At 35.5% G+C, this 17,931-nt stretch overlaps 1 protein-coding gene across 1 annotated transcript; it reads right to left on the reverse strand.

Annotated features, from left to right (window-relative positions):
- Positions 1-1,836: 1,836 nt before the first annotated feature.
- Positions 1,837-5,745, reverse strand: LOC144444997 (trypsin-2-like). Its single transcript, XM_078134548.1, has 6 exons — positions 5,694-5,745; positions 5,406-5,434; positions 4,571-4,773; positions 3,878-4,128; positions 2,624-2,769; positions 1,837-2,001 (listed from the first exon to the last, which is right to left on the reverse strand). Exons 1-6 carry the CDS (start codon positions 5,743-5,745, stop codon positions 1,837-1,839), a joined length of 846 nt encoding a protein of 281 aa, XP_077990674.1.
- Positions 5,746-17,931: the final 12,186 nt, after the last annotated feature.

The raw sequence follows: 17,931 nt of genomic DNA on the forward strand, positions 1-17,931 counted from the left end.
AGGTGTTTTTCTGTCGTTATTGTTGAAAAGATTTTGACACCATTGGTCCTTGCAACCATGACCATGCCCTTAGCAACAGTGAAATGATAATGCATATTACAAAGATAACAACAGGGATGGGTAGGTAAGTGAATAAATATCCAAAAAATGTATGCAAATATGCCTAGCAACAGTACCACGCCCATAGCAATTGCTAAATGATGGTTTATATTGGAAAGATGAAGTTGGAAAGGGTAGGCAAATTAATAAAGATTACAAAAATGCCTAATAAGAACACATCCATACCAACAGCAAACTACAGTTGTGCTACAGTATCATTGGTGATGTGTTTCTCATACTACTTGGTGTGATATATGTAGTTTTCTTCAATAATTTCTACCTTTCTTTTTTTCTCCTTTCAAATGTCATTTTAAAAATGATTTCTGTATGACAAAACCTATGTACTGTTTCGCTGATACGCATATACACACATGTATGCACGTGCACGCACACACACACACACCCAGACATTTATAACAGATCAAATTTTTTCATTTTTTTTCATTAAAACAGATTATTTGTGATGTTAGAATCGAATATAAAGTGAGGAGAAATGGTATGTTGACGTATTGGGACAGAAAGATTGAAATATTTTTAATGTCAAACAGTGACTTTTATTAGTTTGAGATTTTAGGTAATTAATTTATGTCAACGTGTAAGTATGTGTGAATGATGTGTTAAAGGAAAGGTTGTATATCCATATAGTTTAACTAATGCCAGGTTTACCATGATACCTGGTGGTATCCACCTTGGTTGTATATACGGTAGTGCTTTTATTTTCATCATGTTTAACCAGGAGTGCTTACGTCTGTATGGGTGTCATTTCTGTTGCTACAAATTGGATGTTTGATTTAACTTATGAATAAAAGTCTGTGATTATACTGTGTGTTTGCTGTTGCTGCTTTAATTCCCCCCCCCCCCCACCGACTCAGATGTACCAACTCAACTGGAAAGACTTCCTACTCAGAGGTACTCGACATGGCGCCCTCACATATTGGCCAACCCTTTGTAGATGGACTTGTAAGGGCGCCCTCTAATTTTGCCTGGTGCATTTTACGCTCCTCAGTGTCAGCCAGTTTTAGCTGTAATAATTGTAGCGTTAATTTTTTGGTTTTGAGGTTTGATTTTTTTTTTTTTAGCTTACTCAGGGTTTGCACTACTTTGTCCTACCCAGAGTTTTAAAAAGGTACAATCTACCATCATCCTGCAAGGCTTCAATTGAACATTATCCTACTACCAGTTTCTCATCACTCGTTCCTCCTTTTCCCCTTTCTCCTACCAATTTTCTCTCCCGTTGTACCTTTACCCCCATCTCCCCCACGTACTCCATTTCCCAATGCATCAACTATCCCTGCCATTATTCCCTTCTCCCATCAATTATTCCCATTCCTGTGTAGTTCTAACACCACCTCTCCCAACAATACTTCCTCCATATATACCATTCCTACAATTGCTTCTCCATGTTATTCCATAGTTCCACCTTCTGCAGTCTATCCGATGATTAATTCCAGGTGTACGACAGTTCAAGTATGGCGTATGTATGACGATAATCCGTTGCTATGGTAACTAACCTAACAAACCCCTTTGCACTTGGATGTTCATTACTAATACAATAAATGTGATAAAAACAACTGATAAATTATGTTCGAACTTTATTATAAGAATCGTATAATATTCACAGATATGTGTATGATTAAATTTCATCCCAAATGTACCCTCCACATTACATTAATTTCAATTCCCCAGTAAATGTAGATCCATCACTTTAATTCCCCTGTAAGTTTAGACTTTGGCATCTTAGTTGTTCAGCATAATGTCTTCTATCCAGTCTACAAATGTGGGCACGTGTGTATATATACCTGGTCGGTTTGGTTCGGCACAACCATCACCCCAACTTGTAATACCATATAATTCCCAAGCCCCGTCAGCGTTCTCGATTTGATTCGGGCCACCGCTGTCACCCTATAAAGAATAATATAATATTCATGCTAATACAGTCATACCGCCAACACACAAAGCAATGTACCACGGCACATGAAATCCAGGGGTACAGTAAGTCGTACAGTACTGCGTGGATTGTTATGGAAAAGACTTCGTTGAGTTGACTTTTTTTGTCAGGCGAGACCTTCATCAAACACATGCATGCACGCTTACCCAGTTCTTTGGATTTGGCCCATTTACCATTTTCTAACTTTTATCGCTATCAAATTGGAAAACACTGGTATAGAAGTAACATTTATTATTCATAGTAATAAAATGCATTTGGATGTAAAATTGCCAGAACATGATTAATTGTTTCAAGCATGGGAAATAGCTCAAACGACGTGTATATACTTTATGAAACTAACTTTCAATGTTCACAATTATTGAAGGAGCGCTACCCCAGCCAGCAGTCATCAAGTAGTGATACGTGCATTTCAAATCCCACAATGACATAGAAATTCTCTAATTTTGGTTGACAGCAATTCAATTTCATAATTCAATTTATTAGTAATAATACAAAGTGTCTTTTTTACGTATCTTGCTGGAGACACACAGTTTAAATATAGTCTGACACGGTTTTATTGTTTGTAGCTCTTCTTACCTGACAGGCGTCTTTACCACCTTCTGCGTGTCCAGCACAAAACATTCCATCAAATATCCACCCGTTATACATGTCAGTCCCATTACAAACAGCTGTATCCATGACAGGCACACTTACTTCGTTTAAAACCGTATCATCTGCAGTAGCTATCACAAAACACAAGTAACAAACATAATTATTCATTAAACTTATACAGTAAGCCAACGAAAAACACGTACACCTTAATTACGCACTATAAAAGTATACTCTAGTAAATCAGAAATTTTATTTCATTTATATTATTTTGCTAATTGCATATGTTTCTTTTCATATGTATTTGTGTACAACACAGATTTGCATTGACTGATACTTGAAGTTGTGTTGTGTTGTGTTGTGTTGTGTTGTGTTGCGTTGCGTTGCGTTGCGTTGCGTTGCGTTGCGTTGTGTTGTGTTGTGTTGTGTTGTGTCGTCCTATTTCTTAAATTAATATTACAAACTTCAAAGCAGACTATAATAAAACCTTGGACTCAAATGGACGTAGTTGTTTCCCCATGAATGATCAACGTTTTTTGGGAAAAATATGATGAATGATAGACAGGTAAATCTCATGCGTTCGAATCACCCGTGGTGCAGTTACGTCGCGTTATAAATTTTCCGGCTGTGCAATATTTTACCCATAATTCTCTTTGATTTGTACTCTTGAAATCAGACAAATCTCACCAGTGTTCACGGTTTTTGATGTTTGTCAAACACCAGAACCTCGAGTTCGAGCTCTCAGTGACGGGATGGAGATCAAACCACAGGAGACCCAGGAACCGTGTGACAAACAAAACAAAACAAAACAAAACAAAACAAAACAAAACAAACAAATAAATAATCTATCAAATAAATGACAAATGAACAAGCAAACGAACGACAAGTATAGGGACAAATAAAATAACCCATCACTGTGTTTTTTATAGTGATGATGGGTACAAACAATATATCTAGTATACCCCCACGAGTATCTGTTTATGTGCTGGTTTATTTAATTATTTTATTTGTCCCTGTACTTGTCGTTCGTTCGTTTGCTTGTTCATTTGTCATTTATTTGATAGTTTATTTGTGTGTGTGTGTGTGTGTGTGTGTGTGTGTGTGTGTGTGTGTGTTTGTTTGTTTGTTTGTTTGTTTGTTTGTTTGTTTGTTTGTTTTATTTGTTTGTTTGTTTGTTTTGTTTTGTTTTGTTTTGTTTGTCGCACGGTTCAAGGTCCCCTGTGATCAAGCTAGTGGACTTACATTGGGTATCTCCCCAACCAACTACAACTCCATCAGTTCCAACTTTGTAGTTTGTAGTGGCAAGGCATATGACATCAACATAGTCCGTCAGAGTAGCTGGTGTTGATAGTTTCAGTAAAGCTATGTCATCGGTATGTGTAATGTCATCGTAATAATCGTGAGCAAACACAGCGCTGACAGCTATCGAGGTTTCTGTACCATCAATAGCATCCTTGTTGTGAGATCCGACATGGACACGTGAGAAACGTGCCCTAGGGAACAAACAGATACATTAGACAGTCAGTCAGACAGACAGACAGACAGACAGACATACAGACAGACAGACAGACACAGATGGAAGGACATACGGACGGACAGACAGAGGGACGGACGGAGACATACAGACAGACACGGACGGAGAACAGACATGTAAATAGATAGATAGATAGATAGATAGATAGATAGATAGATAGATAGATAGATAGATAGATAGATAGATAGATAGATAGATAGATAGATAGATAGATAGATAGACAGACAGATAGATATTAGACAGATATTAGATAGATAGATAGATATATAGATTGGTTGGATTTTCGTTAGCACTGTGGAAAAATACTGTTAATGACAGCTCTTAATTGCTATATATAGCTACTCGGCCTTGCACTCAAAACCTAACAATATTATTTTTAGAATACATAATAATCTTTTTACCATCGCTCCTGTACACAGTGCGCTGCCGTTACAACCCACTGCGGGTCAATCAAAGTTCCACCGCAATAATGAACACTTTGGTATTTTAGCTGTACTGCCCATGGCCAACTGCCCACAGTTGCTTCGGAACCACCGACAATGTCTGCACCGGGAGAAGTGAAGGAAGGCTGGATAGCTTGATTACCACACTCCCCTGCAGTAGTCTGTTAAGCAAGGAGATATTCCAAAGTGTTGATGTCATATAATACCGCACGTCAAACTATTCCTGTTAGTAGGAATAATAGTCCCGAAATACACTTGCTTATAAACATGCAACTAGATTTGGAGAGGGGTGGGGTGGGGGTGGGCAATTTCTATAGTAGATTCTTGCAAGTCGGAGATCCTTTCATACTCGGCCATCTCCTGTTACCGCAAGGAAAGTTTGTCTTTTTTTTTAGTCTGTAAGATTTACACAGACTGAGTTTAGTTTACACTCGCTTGTCCATTAACTTGTCATGCCACGTTGTCATTAGCAACCTATTCATCTTTGCAATAATTCATACCCATCAAAACAGCATTTTTCACATATCAACAGATAAACACCTGGCTAATTCTCAAAGACAAATATTGAAGTATGTAGTTATGGCGTACGTACGTCCCATCAAACCTAATACAAAACATATTATTCCAATGTATTTTACAACTCATGACCATACATGTAACTGGAATATGACTAATAACCAAGAATAGAGTGAGATAGTGGTCTCATATTTCACTACAAAATTGAAATAATTAAAATATGAAAAAAAAAATGAATTAATAATTTCTCTGTATAAGTGATACATAAAATACTTACTAGTTTATAGCCGTCTATAGTTCGTAAACCTAAAAAAAAATCAAGGTTTGAATTACAAGAATTCTGGTTTATACATGTATATGTTGTTCAACTTCGTTCTCTCTTTATATAAAGTGATATGATATATGGTAGCATAGCTATATGATCAAAAATGTACTACCATTGTCGTTTTGTGGAAGTTGTTGCTCAAACAAGATTAATTTGGTACGCATGGCGTTCACATTCATGCCATGCCAACAACAGCTACCCAAGTATACCAGCTTGATAATACTAAGTCATTACACCTACCAATTAAACACTGCAGAAAACCAAGTAAAGCGACGATGGCAGAACTCTTCATCCTTTCGATATGTGTCACAACGTAAAATGTGCAAAATATCAACTTGGTGTACGTTTGTTTAAATATTATGGTTTTCTCAGTACGTTTCCCAGTTTCATTGACCTAAGGGGCTCGATCGCATCGATCTAAGGGGCACAGTAACTAGGAGACCTGCAAGGTTATCGGTCTTCTTTGATATCACGAAACGATGTGCAATTGGTTTGAAAACGATGACACCTGCTGCTTGCGCGAATTAGTCACAATGGTTGGGCCCAATCCCAGCAATGTACAAAATTAATGTATATAGAAAGTCGTGTGTGTGTTTCAGCCTGTTTTGCACCCAAAAGAAGTGAAGACCCCCCCCCCGTGTAAACCTCAGAATGATAAAAAGCTATAAAAGCTATAAAAAAAATACAAAAATACAACAACTTTATTATTGCAGCTAAAGCTGTTTCGTCAGTAGTTTTTGGTAAAACGAAATGATAGCATGGAGATTGCACATCGTACATAGAACTTGCATGCGTAGTCATTGTACCGCAATGCATCCTTGTGTAAAACCACCAAAAAAACATCGCTTAGTGTATAGGACATGCATGCGTACTAGTCATTGAGTCGCTATGCTGCCACTTGTGGGCGCTGTGCAAGCTATTAAACAAAAAATGTATGTGCATAAAATAAACCATAAACAAATAGCTATAAATATACATTCAAATATAACATAAACTCTGTCTCTTGATACATCCAATACATATGGTATGGCGTCACAACACTGCACCATGGGCACCTTTAAGCAGCAGTTATTTGTTAGAAAATTGACTTCTCACTATTGCACGCCATGAGTTGCATTGTGTCATCTTGTGGTACAAAAACTTGCATGTGTAGCTGTACATGTAAAACATAAGAAATGAAATACCTTAACATTTACTGGCTCTAAAATATGTTCCTCCATTGACCTGAACATGTTAAATTGTGCACGATGCAAAGTAATGAGGAAAATTAGATTTTACATCTCCTCTGGAATATCTAGTATCCACATTGAGTGACTATACTGAGAGTAACATTTTGTCAGCAGATCATAATGTTACATTTCCTTGGTATTAGAGTGTATTTATTTTCAAGGCTATCATGTTGCAAGCAATATACTGGACAACATAGCCAGAAGTAAGTAAATTGAATTAGTAATCTAGTTTAGAAACTGCTGTAGTACAGAAAACATTTTTATGACATTTTTAATTTCTATTTTGAAACCAATGACATTTATCACATTTCATTATTCAAAACCTTTCAAAATTATCAGCGTGGTAAATGAATGGGTGGGGGGGGGGAGGGGGTTGGAGTTTTGAGTCGGTGCCATGATTAAACTGAACAATTATGAACAGGACAAACAAGTGCCTTGAGGAGTGCAAACGTGTACATTTATGGAAAGCCGCAGTTGTGTTAAGTCTAAAGAAAACAATATATAGACTATATGATGTGAACATATCTTTATATGATGTAAACAATTCATTATATGATGCAAGTATATCATTATGTGTGACAGTTACGGACATGGGTTTACAAGTATATTAACTCCATTTATAATATTGTACTTGATAATTAGCTGAATTAATAAATATTAATAGTTCACTCAATCTGAAAGATATCCTAGAACTTTTGGTTACTAAACCATGAATATTTTGTACGTCCGTGAACAGACAATCATACTTTTCATAGGGTTCCTATCTAAAGAGCTTTATACATGTGAAGCAACGGATTTGGGATAGCAATTTACCAGATACACTTAAAATTACTGAAAATGTAACATGTAAAATTAACTGTGTAGTGTGCGGTATTATGCTTTGAGAATAGTGTCTTTTGCAAGAACAAAAATAGTGTTTCTTGTCAACAGATGGGGGGGGGGGGGTCATTGTGTTTTTTTTATTTGTCAGAGGGGGTTGGATTGTTTTGTGAATGATTTGCAGGGGGGTCACTATTTTTAAGTACAACATGAACAAAAAGTCACCGGCCCACCCCCGGCCGTAAAAACTGATCACCCCCTAAAACAACTTTTTTGTATTTGTTGCCTGAGTTGTAAACTTTCATCGCTACTAAATGTCAGAGTAGTTTGAAATTAGTATTAACAATCCATGGACGACGTGATGTGTGTTATATTGATACACTTAAAGCTTTCTCTAACTACAATGCAAGTTAACGTGCTTTGATAGAGTTTGCCAAATATAGTCAACGGTACGGTTGGAGAAAGGAAAGTTATCTTTGAAATTGTAAAATTGTGTTAAACCACATTTATCACTGAACAAAGATCGAAGTTACCTTGCCTACCTCCTTTTGATATTTATAGGGGAATATACAGCCCGACATTGTATGAGAATGTATATAATTGGTTATGTGTACTGAATAAATAAATAAAGGTACGTCATCGGTGGTGAGTAGGCTGCATCTGAAATTCGGCGCCCTCAACGGCGATCATGATTTAAACCTCCCACTACAGTACAATTCTCAGACCACCACTGATTAATATATTATACAATGTATAATTATTGGTATTTAAAAAAAAATTCAGTGAGTATATTGTGGTTGTCTGATCGAAAAAAACAGACACTATAGTTACAATCTAGTCCAGCTTTAACATGGTGATAGATTCAAAACCGATACAATGTCTTTTTTTATAAGTATTAATTGATAATTTTTTTAGTGAATATATCTTTGGTTTCTTGAAGAAAAAAAATATCGCAATTGTAGCTGGTGTTGGTTTAACTGAAATTCATAATCATGTGTCCTTGCAATGAAAATAAGAGACATAGGGACAAACCATAGAGTAGTATAACAGGGCTGTATTTATTAAAATATCTATTTGAATACCTACAATTATATAAATAACACATTTCATATTAAAACGCTCTTACATTACTACCATAAAATCATTCAGGTTTAAAAAGTCATTATAATATTAAAACATGCAAATTACAGTCACTCACGTCATAATTCATTTTGACAGACCCTGATTTTTCCCTTAGAAATAAACTCTTGAATAGAGAAATACAGTCAATTCATTTCTAATTTTAAATTATCTTTGTCTTCTTACAGTAAATGATGACATCTCTCTGATTATAACAGTTTAATGTCCCTAATCCACAGATAAATGTTTTCTTACTCTGAACTCAAACTTGGTATAAAGATACACACATTCTAATTCATAAATGATCTAAAATAGTGTCATGGAAGTCCCCCCTATGCAATAAACTACTCTAACAACACCTGGGGTAGTCTGTAAGGTACACTGTGATGAAGCGCCCTCACACGTCAAGAGAGGAGGCCGGTGAAGGTGGAATGACGCTACGTATCTCACAGTCTACACAGGGAGACAATTGTAACATACTCATAGAACTGCATGCAACTATGTTAACATCATGTTACAATAGTTCCGCCGAGGTTTATGTAAATATTTTCACTTGAGTTAATAACTCAGCTTGAGCCACTTTAAGCTTGCAGTTATATTATTATTTTCCAATATCTTATTTCATTCATTTGGAAAATGCTTGTGGCATAAAGGTCGCCATTTACTCCTCTTGAATTTTAAATAACTAGGCTCCTGAGAAACTGAATAAAGGAAATCATTGGGGAATAAACTACAACAATAAAAAGTTAACATTTCAATAATATATGTCATTATAAATATATATCAAAATCCATTCAAGTTGACTTTGTATCAAAATCCGTTCGTTGTTATTCCATCACTAAAATCCATTGGCTTTATTCTGACTTCTTATTTTTTCCTGGAATTAGCACTTTCTCCAGTCTAATCATAGGCATTTCCACAGCTGTTGCCACAACAAAGGCAACAAGGTAGCTAACTACTACCAAACCTATGGACAGAATGCTCTGTTGACGAAATAAATGTAAAACTTACAAGTCAATATATTGACATGATTATAAAGTCTAGAGTTCCCAGCTAATATTTTACATGTAAAGAGGAACACAAGTGAGGCTGGTTTGATCTTTCTTATTTCTTATACTTAGGAAACCTAGAATAAAGTCTTGCCAACCTAACCTGCATGGTGTTACCTTTCCAAAATAGAGCTATAAAATTTGCAACTGTGGTTAGAGATAGACCTAAAGATTACTTGCAACAGTACGTGCATACCAGTGGTATATACACTGAAGTGAGATACTGTAAACATTATAGCACTGCTGTAAGCAAATTATATGCAACCTAGCAAAATCATATGGTCACACAAAGTGACTTTGACAAACTTTTGCTGTTTTGGATAAACATGTACTAACAACAGACCTCCTTGGTGACTGTCAGTGTGGGTACTCAAGGGGTATTTGAACTCATGCTTATGGCATATTTTCTTGCACTTTCACTACGCTTGTGCAAGTGAAAACCCAGAAAAAAACCTCATGATTTTGTGTAAATAACCCAAGTTCATCACACTGGCATTCACACATCATGAGATGCTATCATTTTCTTGAGTCTCACTGTAAACTGTACTCCACGCGTCTTTGATATACTTACAAAATTAAAATGTTTATAATAAACCAGGTCATTGAAACCCCATGCGTAGATGTAGATAACAGTCAGATGTACAAGATATGCTGAATAGTTCAATCTAGCCAATGGTAGCCATGCAGTCCATGATAGCAAAGTATCAACAGGTCCTGGCCATTTGAAAAACAACAACAACAGGAATTACTTAGTGTGATAGTGTCAAGAAATGTGTGTACAGAGCTTGATAATAATAATAGCAGTCCCATGTCTATAGACCATCAATTCTCATCATGGTGTTATCAAAATTTGCACTAGGTTCCGAGTATGACTGATTGTGTGGTGATTTAGAAAAACTAGAACTTTAATATTATAAAACAATCATAGTCCCTTGTCTAGACCAGCAATTAATCTCTGGTAATAATTTGCATTGGGTAGCTAGCCTGCTCAGGTTACTGCTGATTGTGAGACAATTTAGAGGACAGAAGATTTCTCAAAATGAAGTATTTTGATAGCATAATTATTGCCAATGGGGGTCCATTGTTTTCATATGGTACATGGTGAGGTATTTGGTGGTATTACACTTGTTTCCTTCTACACTCTCACTTGCTATGCTTATGAAATTGCAGGTGATGAGAACACTGCAACTATTTGTGCAAATATACTGAGTATATGCCACACTTGCACCTGTGAATCATGGAGTTCTGTCATGTTATATCCATTGGTTTAAGTAATGTTAATTAACTACTGATGTGTCTTAACGTGCCTAGCAGTCACCACGGTCAATTTTACAAAATCCTTACCACCATTGCCTGTAGCACATGCAAAAATCACCCAGCCAATACACAGGGAGAATGCAAATCTGTGAATGGTTAAATAGAAAGCAGCAACTGTGGCTGATGTATTATCAATTGATGTACCGTAAGGACCATACACTACACCCATAGCTACACCAGCAGCAACAGACCACAGTACTATGTTCAAAATCTATCAAAAATAAAAATGCAGTTATTGGACAATGAAGTACTACACAATTGGTGCACACAAATTAGAACTGTTAGATTTGAACAAATCATGACATCAGTTTTTCAATTCAGAATTTTAAGTCTCTTGAATCACGACCTATATGGTAATTTTGTTTGGGAACCCTGGTAAAATGACATGGGAACCGGGCTGGTCGATTTTACCTACTTACCATCCTTAGCAAAAACACTGTAAGGTAGGGAACCCTGGTAAAAATGACATGGGAAACCCACTAGATTTTACCTACTTACCACCCTTAACAAACACACTAATGGGGGGGGGGACCCTGGTAAAATGAAATGGGAAACCCGGTAGATTTTATACCACCCTTAGCAAACACACTAAGGCTGCTTTCACAAAAACTTGGGGGGGGGGTCCGGGAGATTTTTTGTAAAACCCTAATTTTTTTTTTAAGTACCCCCCTGCCATATTCCAAAATTTTTCAAGTACCCCCCCCCCCGCCAAAGCCCCAAATATTTCAAGTACCCCCCCCCCCCCCCACCCGAATAAATTTTTTTTGGAATACTCTTCCTGTGCGTTAACATTCCATACCAAGTCCAAAACTGTACATAATACACTTAATACCAACTTTGTCCATTATATATATAATCAATTTGTATATTGTGTGTATATATATACACAAACACCAGATAAAACAAAATGTTATGTTAACCAGTGCATTGTCTTTCCAAAAAAACAACATATACTTGTAAATGAATTACACTTTGAATAACTCTTGTAAAATGATCAGCAGACCAACTGAGTCTTTGTTTTCTGTTCAATATTGTATTAGTACATTATACTAGTAGTGTTACAGTTGAATGTCATTTTAGTTGTATTTGCAAATATTGTGATGCACATGTTATCTAAAGAGAGTTTTATACTGTATTGTTACAGTTCAGTTTCCTAAATGTGTGCTAAAAGAAATCAAATTGGTCTAAATAACACTGAAAAAACTCTAAATAAAATGCATTGCCATGTATCCCGTTCTTGTTTGATGTAAATTAATTAGTTCTGTGTTTGGAAGGGTTAAGGGTGAAGACAAAGTTGCATAAGAGAGGGATCGAGTATCTACTGGCCACTGAGTGCTTTACTGATGAAGCCAAAATACAGTTTGAGCAGTTTTTAGCCCTTCTGATTGAAAGAGAAAGGATAAGAAAGAAAGATGACGATAACACCAAAGATGATGAAAATGATTCCCATGGTTGTGACAGTGATGATGATGGTATACCATTAAAAGATAGCGTAGGTGAAGGGAGTGCTAAAAAAGATGATGATGATGAAGAAGAATATGAAGATGAATAAATAAATAAATAAATAAATAAATAAATAAATAAATAAATAAATAAATAAAACAAAAAAGTGCACTGTAAGACATGCCTAAGCCATAGTTCTCTTCAGCATGTTCAAATTTTATTTTATTTTACGAGACAAAAGTAGTGGTAAAGAAGAAAAAGGAGAAGAAGGAGAAGAAGGAGAACCCTTTCAAACATAAATCAAGTAGATCAAGTGGAATTATATCAGTCTTTCCTTTGTAATGTTTTAGAAGAGGAGGAAGAAGATGACGATTTTGGTGATGATGATTTGAATGATGTTGATGATGATTTATGACTGACAATGCCTAGTGCAATATTGACATGAAAAGATAATTTATTTGTTAATTATTTAAATGAGTATGTTTGTGTATTATTATTATTATTATTATTATTATTATTATTATTATTATTATTATTATTATCATTATTATTATTATTACAAGTGGAGGGGTTTAAATAGTATATAATAATAAAGCATTGTGTGAGAGACAATTTAGAGGAATGGTACCTGTTGGTCCTATTGTCAATAAAATACAAAATAAATTTTCCTTAGGAGGCAACGTTTTGGGGCAATTTATGGCAATTACGATTTGGCAAAGGACAAAGGGCCACATTTTAGACCAACCAAAATCAAATATAATGCAAAGTGGACCCGTTTTAGACTCTTGAGTTCGAAAAAACCCTGACCCCATTTTAGACCAAATGATTTGAAAACGAACCCAAAAGGTCGGCACATAAATGTATACTCAAATAAGGGAGTAGCCCCCCCCCTCCCCGCCGATATTTGTCTGAACAGCTCGCATCATGACCAAGCAAGGGTAGTAGGCCACATACATTGTTCTCTTATGATTTATAATGTTGCCGATAACATTCCCTGAAAACAATATTTTCAATGAGCCTTACTATATTTGTAATATTATTATTCCCAAATCGCTGCAGTTTTCAAATCATCGTAGATTTTCACAACATTCTGTAACAAATAACCCTCGCCGGCCGTTCAGCAAATTCATGTAAGGCCAGAAAAAAAAAAAAGCTGTGCAACGGGCCCTACCTACCCATATTTTTGGCATTTCAATTTTTTTTTTTTGGTGATGGGCAAAATATCCTCATGCTGGCTGTGCATGTCAGTGAAATGCACACTTTGTTTCAAAATTAAAGGAATTTCTTTATATTTTCTGAATAGTACATGTAACAATATACATTTGAGTCAATTCCAAATTATGTACTATCAGTGGTTTACTTGGCTCTGATGATGCATACAAGCATGAATTGAGATAAAATTAAACTGTTGCATATCCAATATTCACTAAGCGAAATGAGCAAAACTTTATGACCATGGGAAGGGCAGTCATTGGGCCATCAAAAGTCTGATAGTCTGAAAGTCTTCAAATGTTTTACTTTTTCTTTATTCTTGATTTTTTTGGAATCAAATTAAAGTTCAGGAGAGGTCATTTACCACATCTGCAAAATATCTTTCAGCTTTGCCACAACAAAATATACTTCATAGCCAAATCAAATGTACTGCATGTCATAATTGTCTCTCAATTCTGGTATTTTAAAACCACATTCAAGCTTTGTAAGACTTTACATTATGTTTTTTGTTTGATATTTTATGCCTCTAAATGGCCTCCTATATTGTCTTATTTTCAAAAAAGTTTGCATTTTTGAGGATGTATCTTTCCAATCAGTAGCAATCACGGTAATAATTGTCTTTCTCCCAAAACAAGATGGAAGGTGGCTGACTAAGTACCTCCCTTCATAGATCAGAGCTAATTATGAGACATCTCCTTACAAGTATCCATGTGAAATGCACATCCTTTGTCAAGTAATATCATTTGGACTGTTATTGTAGTTGATTATCACATATTTTTAATGCATCATTGTGCCTCTGCTACCATATATAATTTTATATCTCCTCTATAGTGTAGGTGACAGAAGGAGTGGCTAAAATAATTCTGGAGTTTCATTTAGCGGGTCTTAACATATTTTGCGGGAGGAGCTACAAAATTTGTTTAACCGTAAATTGTGCACATTTCCTAACTAGAGCTGATGGAAATCAATTGCCATACAAATTGCAAGAGATAAAATAAATCAAAATGAATGAATAAGTACAATGTAAACTCAACTTCAAATGTTTTGCCATCATTACATGTGGTTTGTTTTTACATCCTTTTTTTCTGGCCTAATATAATGTAATACAATGTACAGTCCAAAGTAATTTATATTATTCCACGCAGTGTTTTAATAGAAGTAGTATTTCTACTATGCAGCAGTACATTGACAGGTACAATTATTTTGATTATACAGTGTTGCAAAGTTTACTGAAAAGATTATCGATTTTTTCCGACACCCTGCAGGCGCTCTGAGCTGTGCGAGTGTGATAAAATTTGAGCCAGGTTTTTGAGGTATTGGTACTTATTTTATTGTTCACGATATATTTGTGTGCCATTGTGGTGGAGTCAAATGATGTATCCATTCCTTACAAAACTTGGCCTCAGATTTCTGTTTGCTATGAAGACAGGTGTACTTGATATTTAAGGATCATTTACAGAAATAATAGTTACCAACGCAACGTTAGATTTGTTTACGAATTACGTCGCTGTACCCATCATCAATGTCGCTTATCAGATGTCACACTAAATGATTGTGTTGCTTCCCATTAGAAAATTTAACTGAAGGTAAGGGAATTTTTGATCGTAACATTCAGTCATGAAATCATCAGGTTTCTGGCAATTTCCATGACTTGTTTAGAAAGATTACAGTTCAAGAATATTTGGCAGCAACAGCATACAGTTAGCGCTAAATATTATGTGATAACAATCAATCACAGTCAACCAGATGCACATGGTGGTATGTTTGTGCCTCATGTGTATGGTACCGAACAGACTAGCCTGTCTGTCAGTGTCACATTTTGCTTCTTATCTTCAAGATGTTTTAAGAAATGAAATTTGTCGTTGTCTGATCAACAGAATTTCTCTTCCACTGAAGTTTAGACAACATTTAGTTGTATTCTCATGTAAACGTTGTTGATCATGCATGATATATGTCACACTGACCTCGTTTCTTTCGACTAGGTAAAGGCTTAAATTCACCGAGAACGAACATTTCGCTACATTGCTAATGCTATTCTTGTTTTGCTGTGTAATCGTCAAATATTTTCCAGATAATTAATAAATGAATAAATTTCTTATTTTACACTTTGGGCTTTTTAGTTTTGTCTGATAACCAGCCACCTTGAATACTATGTACATGTACTCACTTTATTCCACTTTCTCTTCATTGGGTTCATTATATTACCATCCACACAGTGACACGAAGCAGTTTCATTATCTTTCAAAAAAGTACCCGTCCCGTTCGTATTGAAGACTTACTGTACATGTGGCGTGGTGTATCGTCTACGACTGTATCTGCCTTGTATTAGTTGTAAAATGAAATAAAATTTGAACATGCTGAACAGAACTATGGCCAGGCATGTCTTATTTTTGTTTTATTTATTTATTTTTTTGTTTTGACGTAATTGTACTGTGTTGTGTCTATATGAACCTGTGTTTGCCATGTAATTTTCCAAGTAGACACAAAAATGGCAACACTGAATTGCAACATCAGTACAGCGTTGCGTCTTTTTATGTTGATTTCGACTATGATACATGCTATGTATCAAAATAAAAGCAATTAACTTTCCGTAGTCTTTGAAAGCAAGACAGACAATCGGACTACGCATTATTGTTCAAAAACAAAAACAAAACAAAATATTATCGTGAAGCTGACTTGCCTTCTTTATATCAGTTCAAACACAATTTTCGATTTCACTTTGATCATGAGCCACAACCGGGGAACTCCTAACTTGGTCAGGGAACTCAGTTATATTTACATGCTTACTGGCTCGGTTATTATTGTGAATGGTAAGTATAATGTGGATACTAGTATTTTTTTTTTAGAGTGTTGTGTTTTTTGGTTCATTGTGCATGATTGAAATAGAAACAGGGTGAATTGCACATAAAATCGTAAGTGCTAATTCGTATTGGGGTAGGAAACGAGGTCAAGTCAAGTAATCTTTCAAAAAACTACCCAAAACAGTGTGTCATGGTGCCGTATATCGTTTACCACTACTTTTGTCTCGTAAAATAAAATAAAATTTGAACATGCTGAAGAGAACTATGGCTAGGCATGTCTTACAGTGCACTTTTTTGTTTTATTTATTTATTTATTTATTTATTTATTTATTTATTTATTTATTTATTTATTTATTTATTTATTTTGTTTTGATTTTTGACGTGGGAGCGTGACGTATTCACTGCACTGTGCATCTGTGTTATGTCCATATGAACGTGTTTTCGCTGCGATGTATGTAATTTTCCAGGTAGACACAACAGCATTGTTGCGTCTTTTTATATTGACTGCGTCAGTGGTACATGTTATTGTATCAAAATAAAAGCAATCAACTCTCGGTAGTCTGCTTGAAAGCAAGACAAACAATCCGAACCACCAATGTGCATTACAAAATATTTGCAATGCCCCTTTCTGTTTTCAAGTCAACTTCGTGTAAATTTTAGCAACTTGTATATTAATGATTATTCCTAGTCGTTCGGCAAAGTCATGTAAACAATAAACTAGTGAGTTGGTTACGTTCATTGCTTATCATTTTGTGTATATGATGTGTGTACGGCACACCTCGTACTGCTGCATACGTACACACATGTAAATGCAGTGCACATAACATGCGTGATTCGCGTGATAACTATAGCTACATTGTAATACATTCTAGTGACGTCAGTTGACTTGCACGCGCAAAATATAACAGTCACTGCCTGCTGCACTTGTCAGCAAGCTAGCTTCATGACTGAGAAATTCTGGATAATAATATTGATATTCCTGTTACAATCAATGTAGTGATACTGTGATCGATCCCAACTATATTGTGTCCTTATCGTTTGAATTTGGCATGTGTCACTGGGACCTGGAAATATGTACGTACGCATATGCACACCATGTTGTCAGTTGAGTTGGAGAATTTAAAAGCAGACGATATTTTGTTGGATAAAATCCAAGTACAAACAATAATATGCAGTATGGAGTCAACGATCATATCAACTTGTACTCAAATGTGTTTGTACACTTACTTTGAAGATTTTGTGATAAAAGACTGAACTAAGCTGCGAAAATGGAATTGTCAAGGACTGCTGGTATTTCTAGGTATTTACAATTTATTCTGGTGATTTTAGAGTTTTAGAATTGCAAAAATCATGAAACCTTGTTACAACATATATCACCAACCCATACATTCAAACAGCAATGACGTTTTTTTCCTAAATTTGACATTTTTAAAGTGTTTTATGTCTAATTTTTCCAAAAATCACATAATATGGTTATTTTGGTTACCAT

This window comes from Glandiceps talaboti, chromosome 13, assembly GCF_964340395.1.
Source record: "Glandiceps talaboti chromosome 13, keGlaTala1.1, whole genome shotgun sequence".
Taxonomy (NCBI): domain Eukaryota; kingdom Metazoa; phylum Hemichordata; class Enteropneusta; family Spengelidae; genus Glandiceps; species Glandiceps talaboti.

Bases quoted from the DNA above. Each gene is read 5' to 3' on its own strand.
- LOC144444997 (XM_078134548.1), bottom strand. From the start codon at position 5,745: ATGAAGAGTTCTGCCATCGTCGCTTTACTTGGTTTTCTGCAGTGTTTA. The intron at 5,435-5,693 runs GTAGGTGTAATG...ATTTTTTTTTAG, and splicing joins TTTTCTGCAGTGTTTAATTG to GTTTACGAACTATAGACGGC. The intron at 2,770-3,877 runs GTAAGTCCACTA...GTTTTGTGATAG, and splicing joins TGGTTGGGGAGATACCCAAT to CTACTGCAGATGATACGGTT.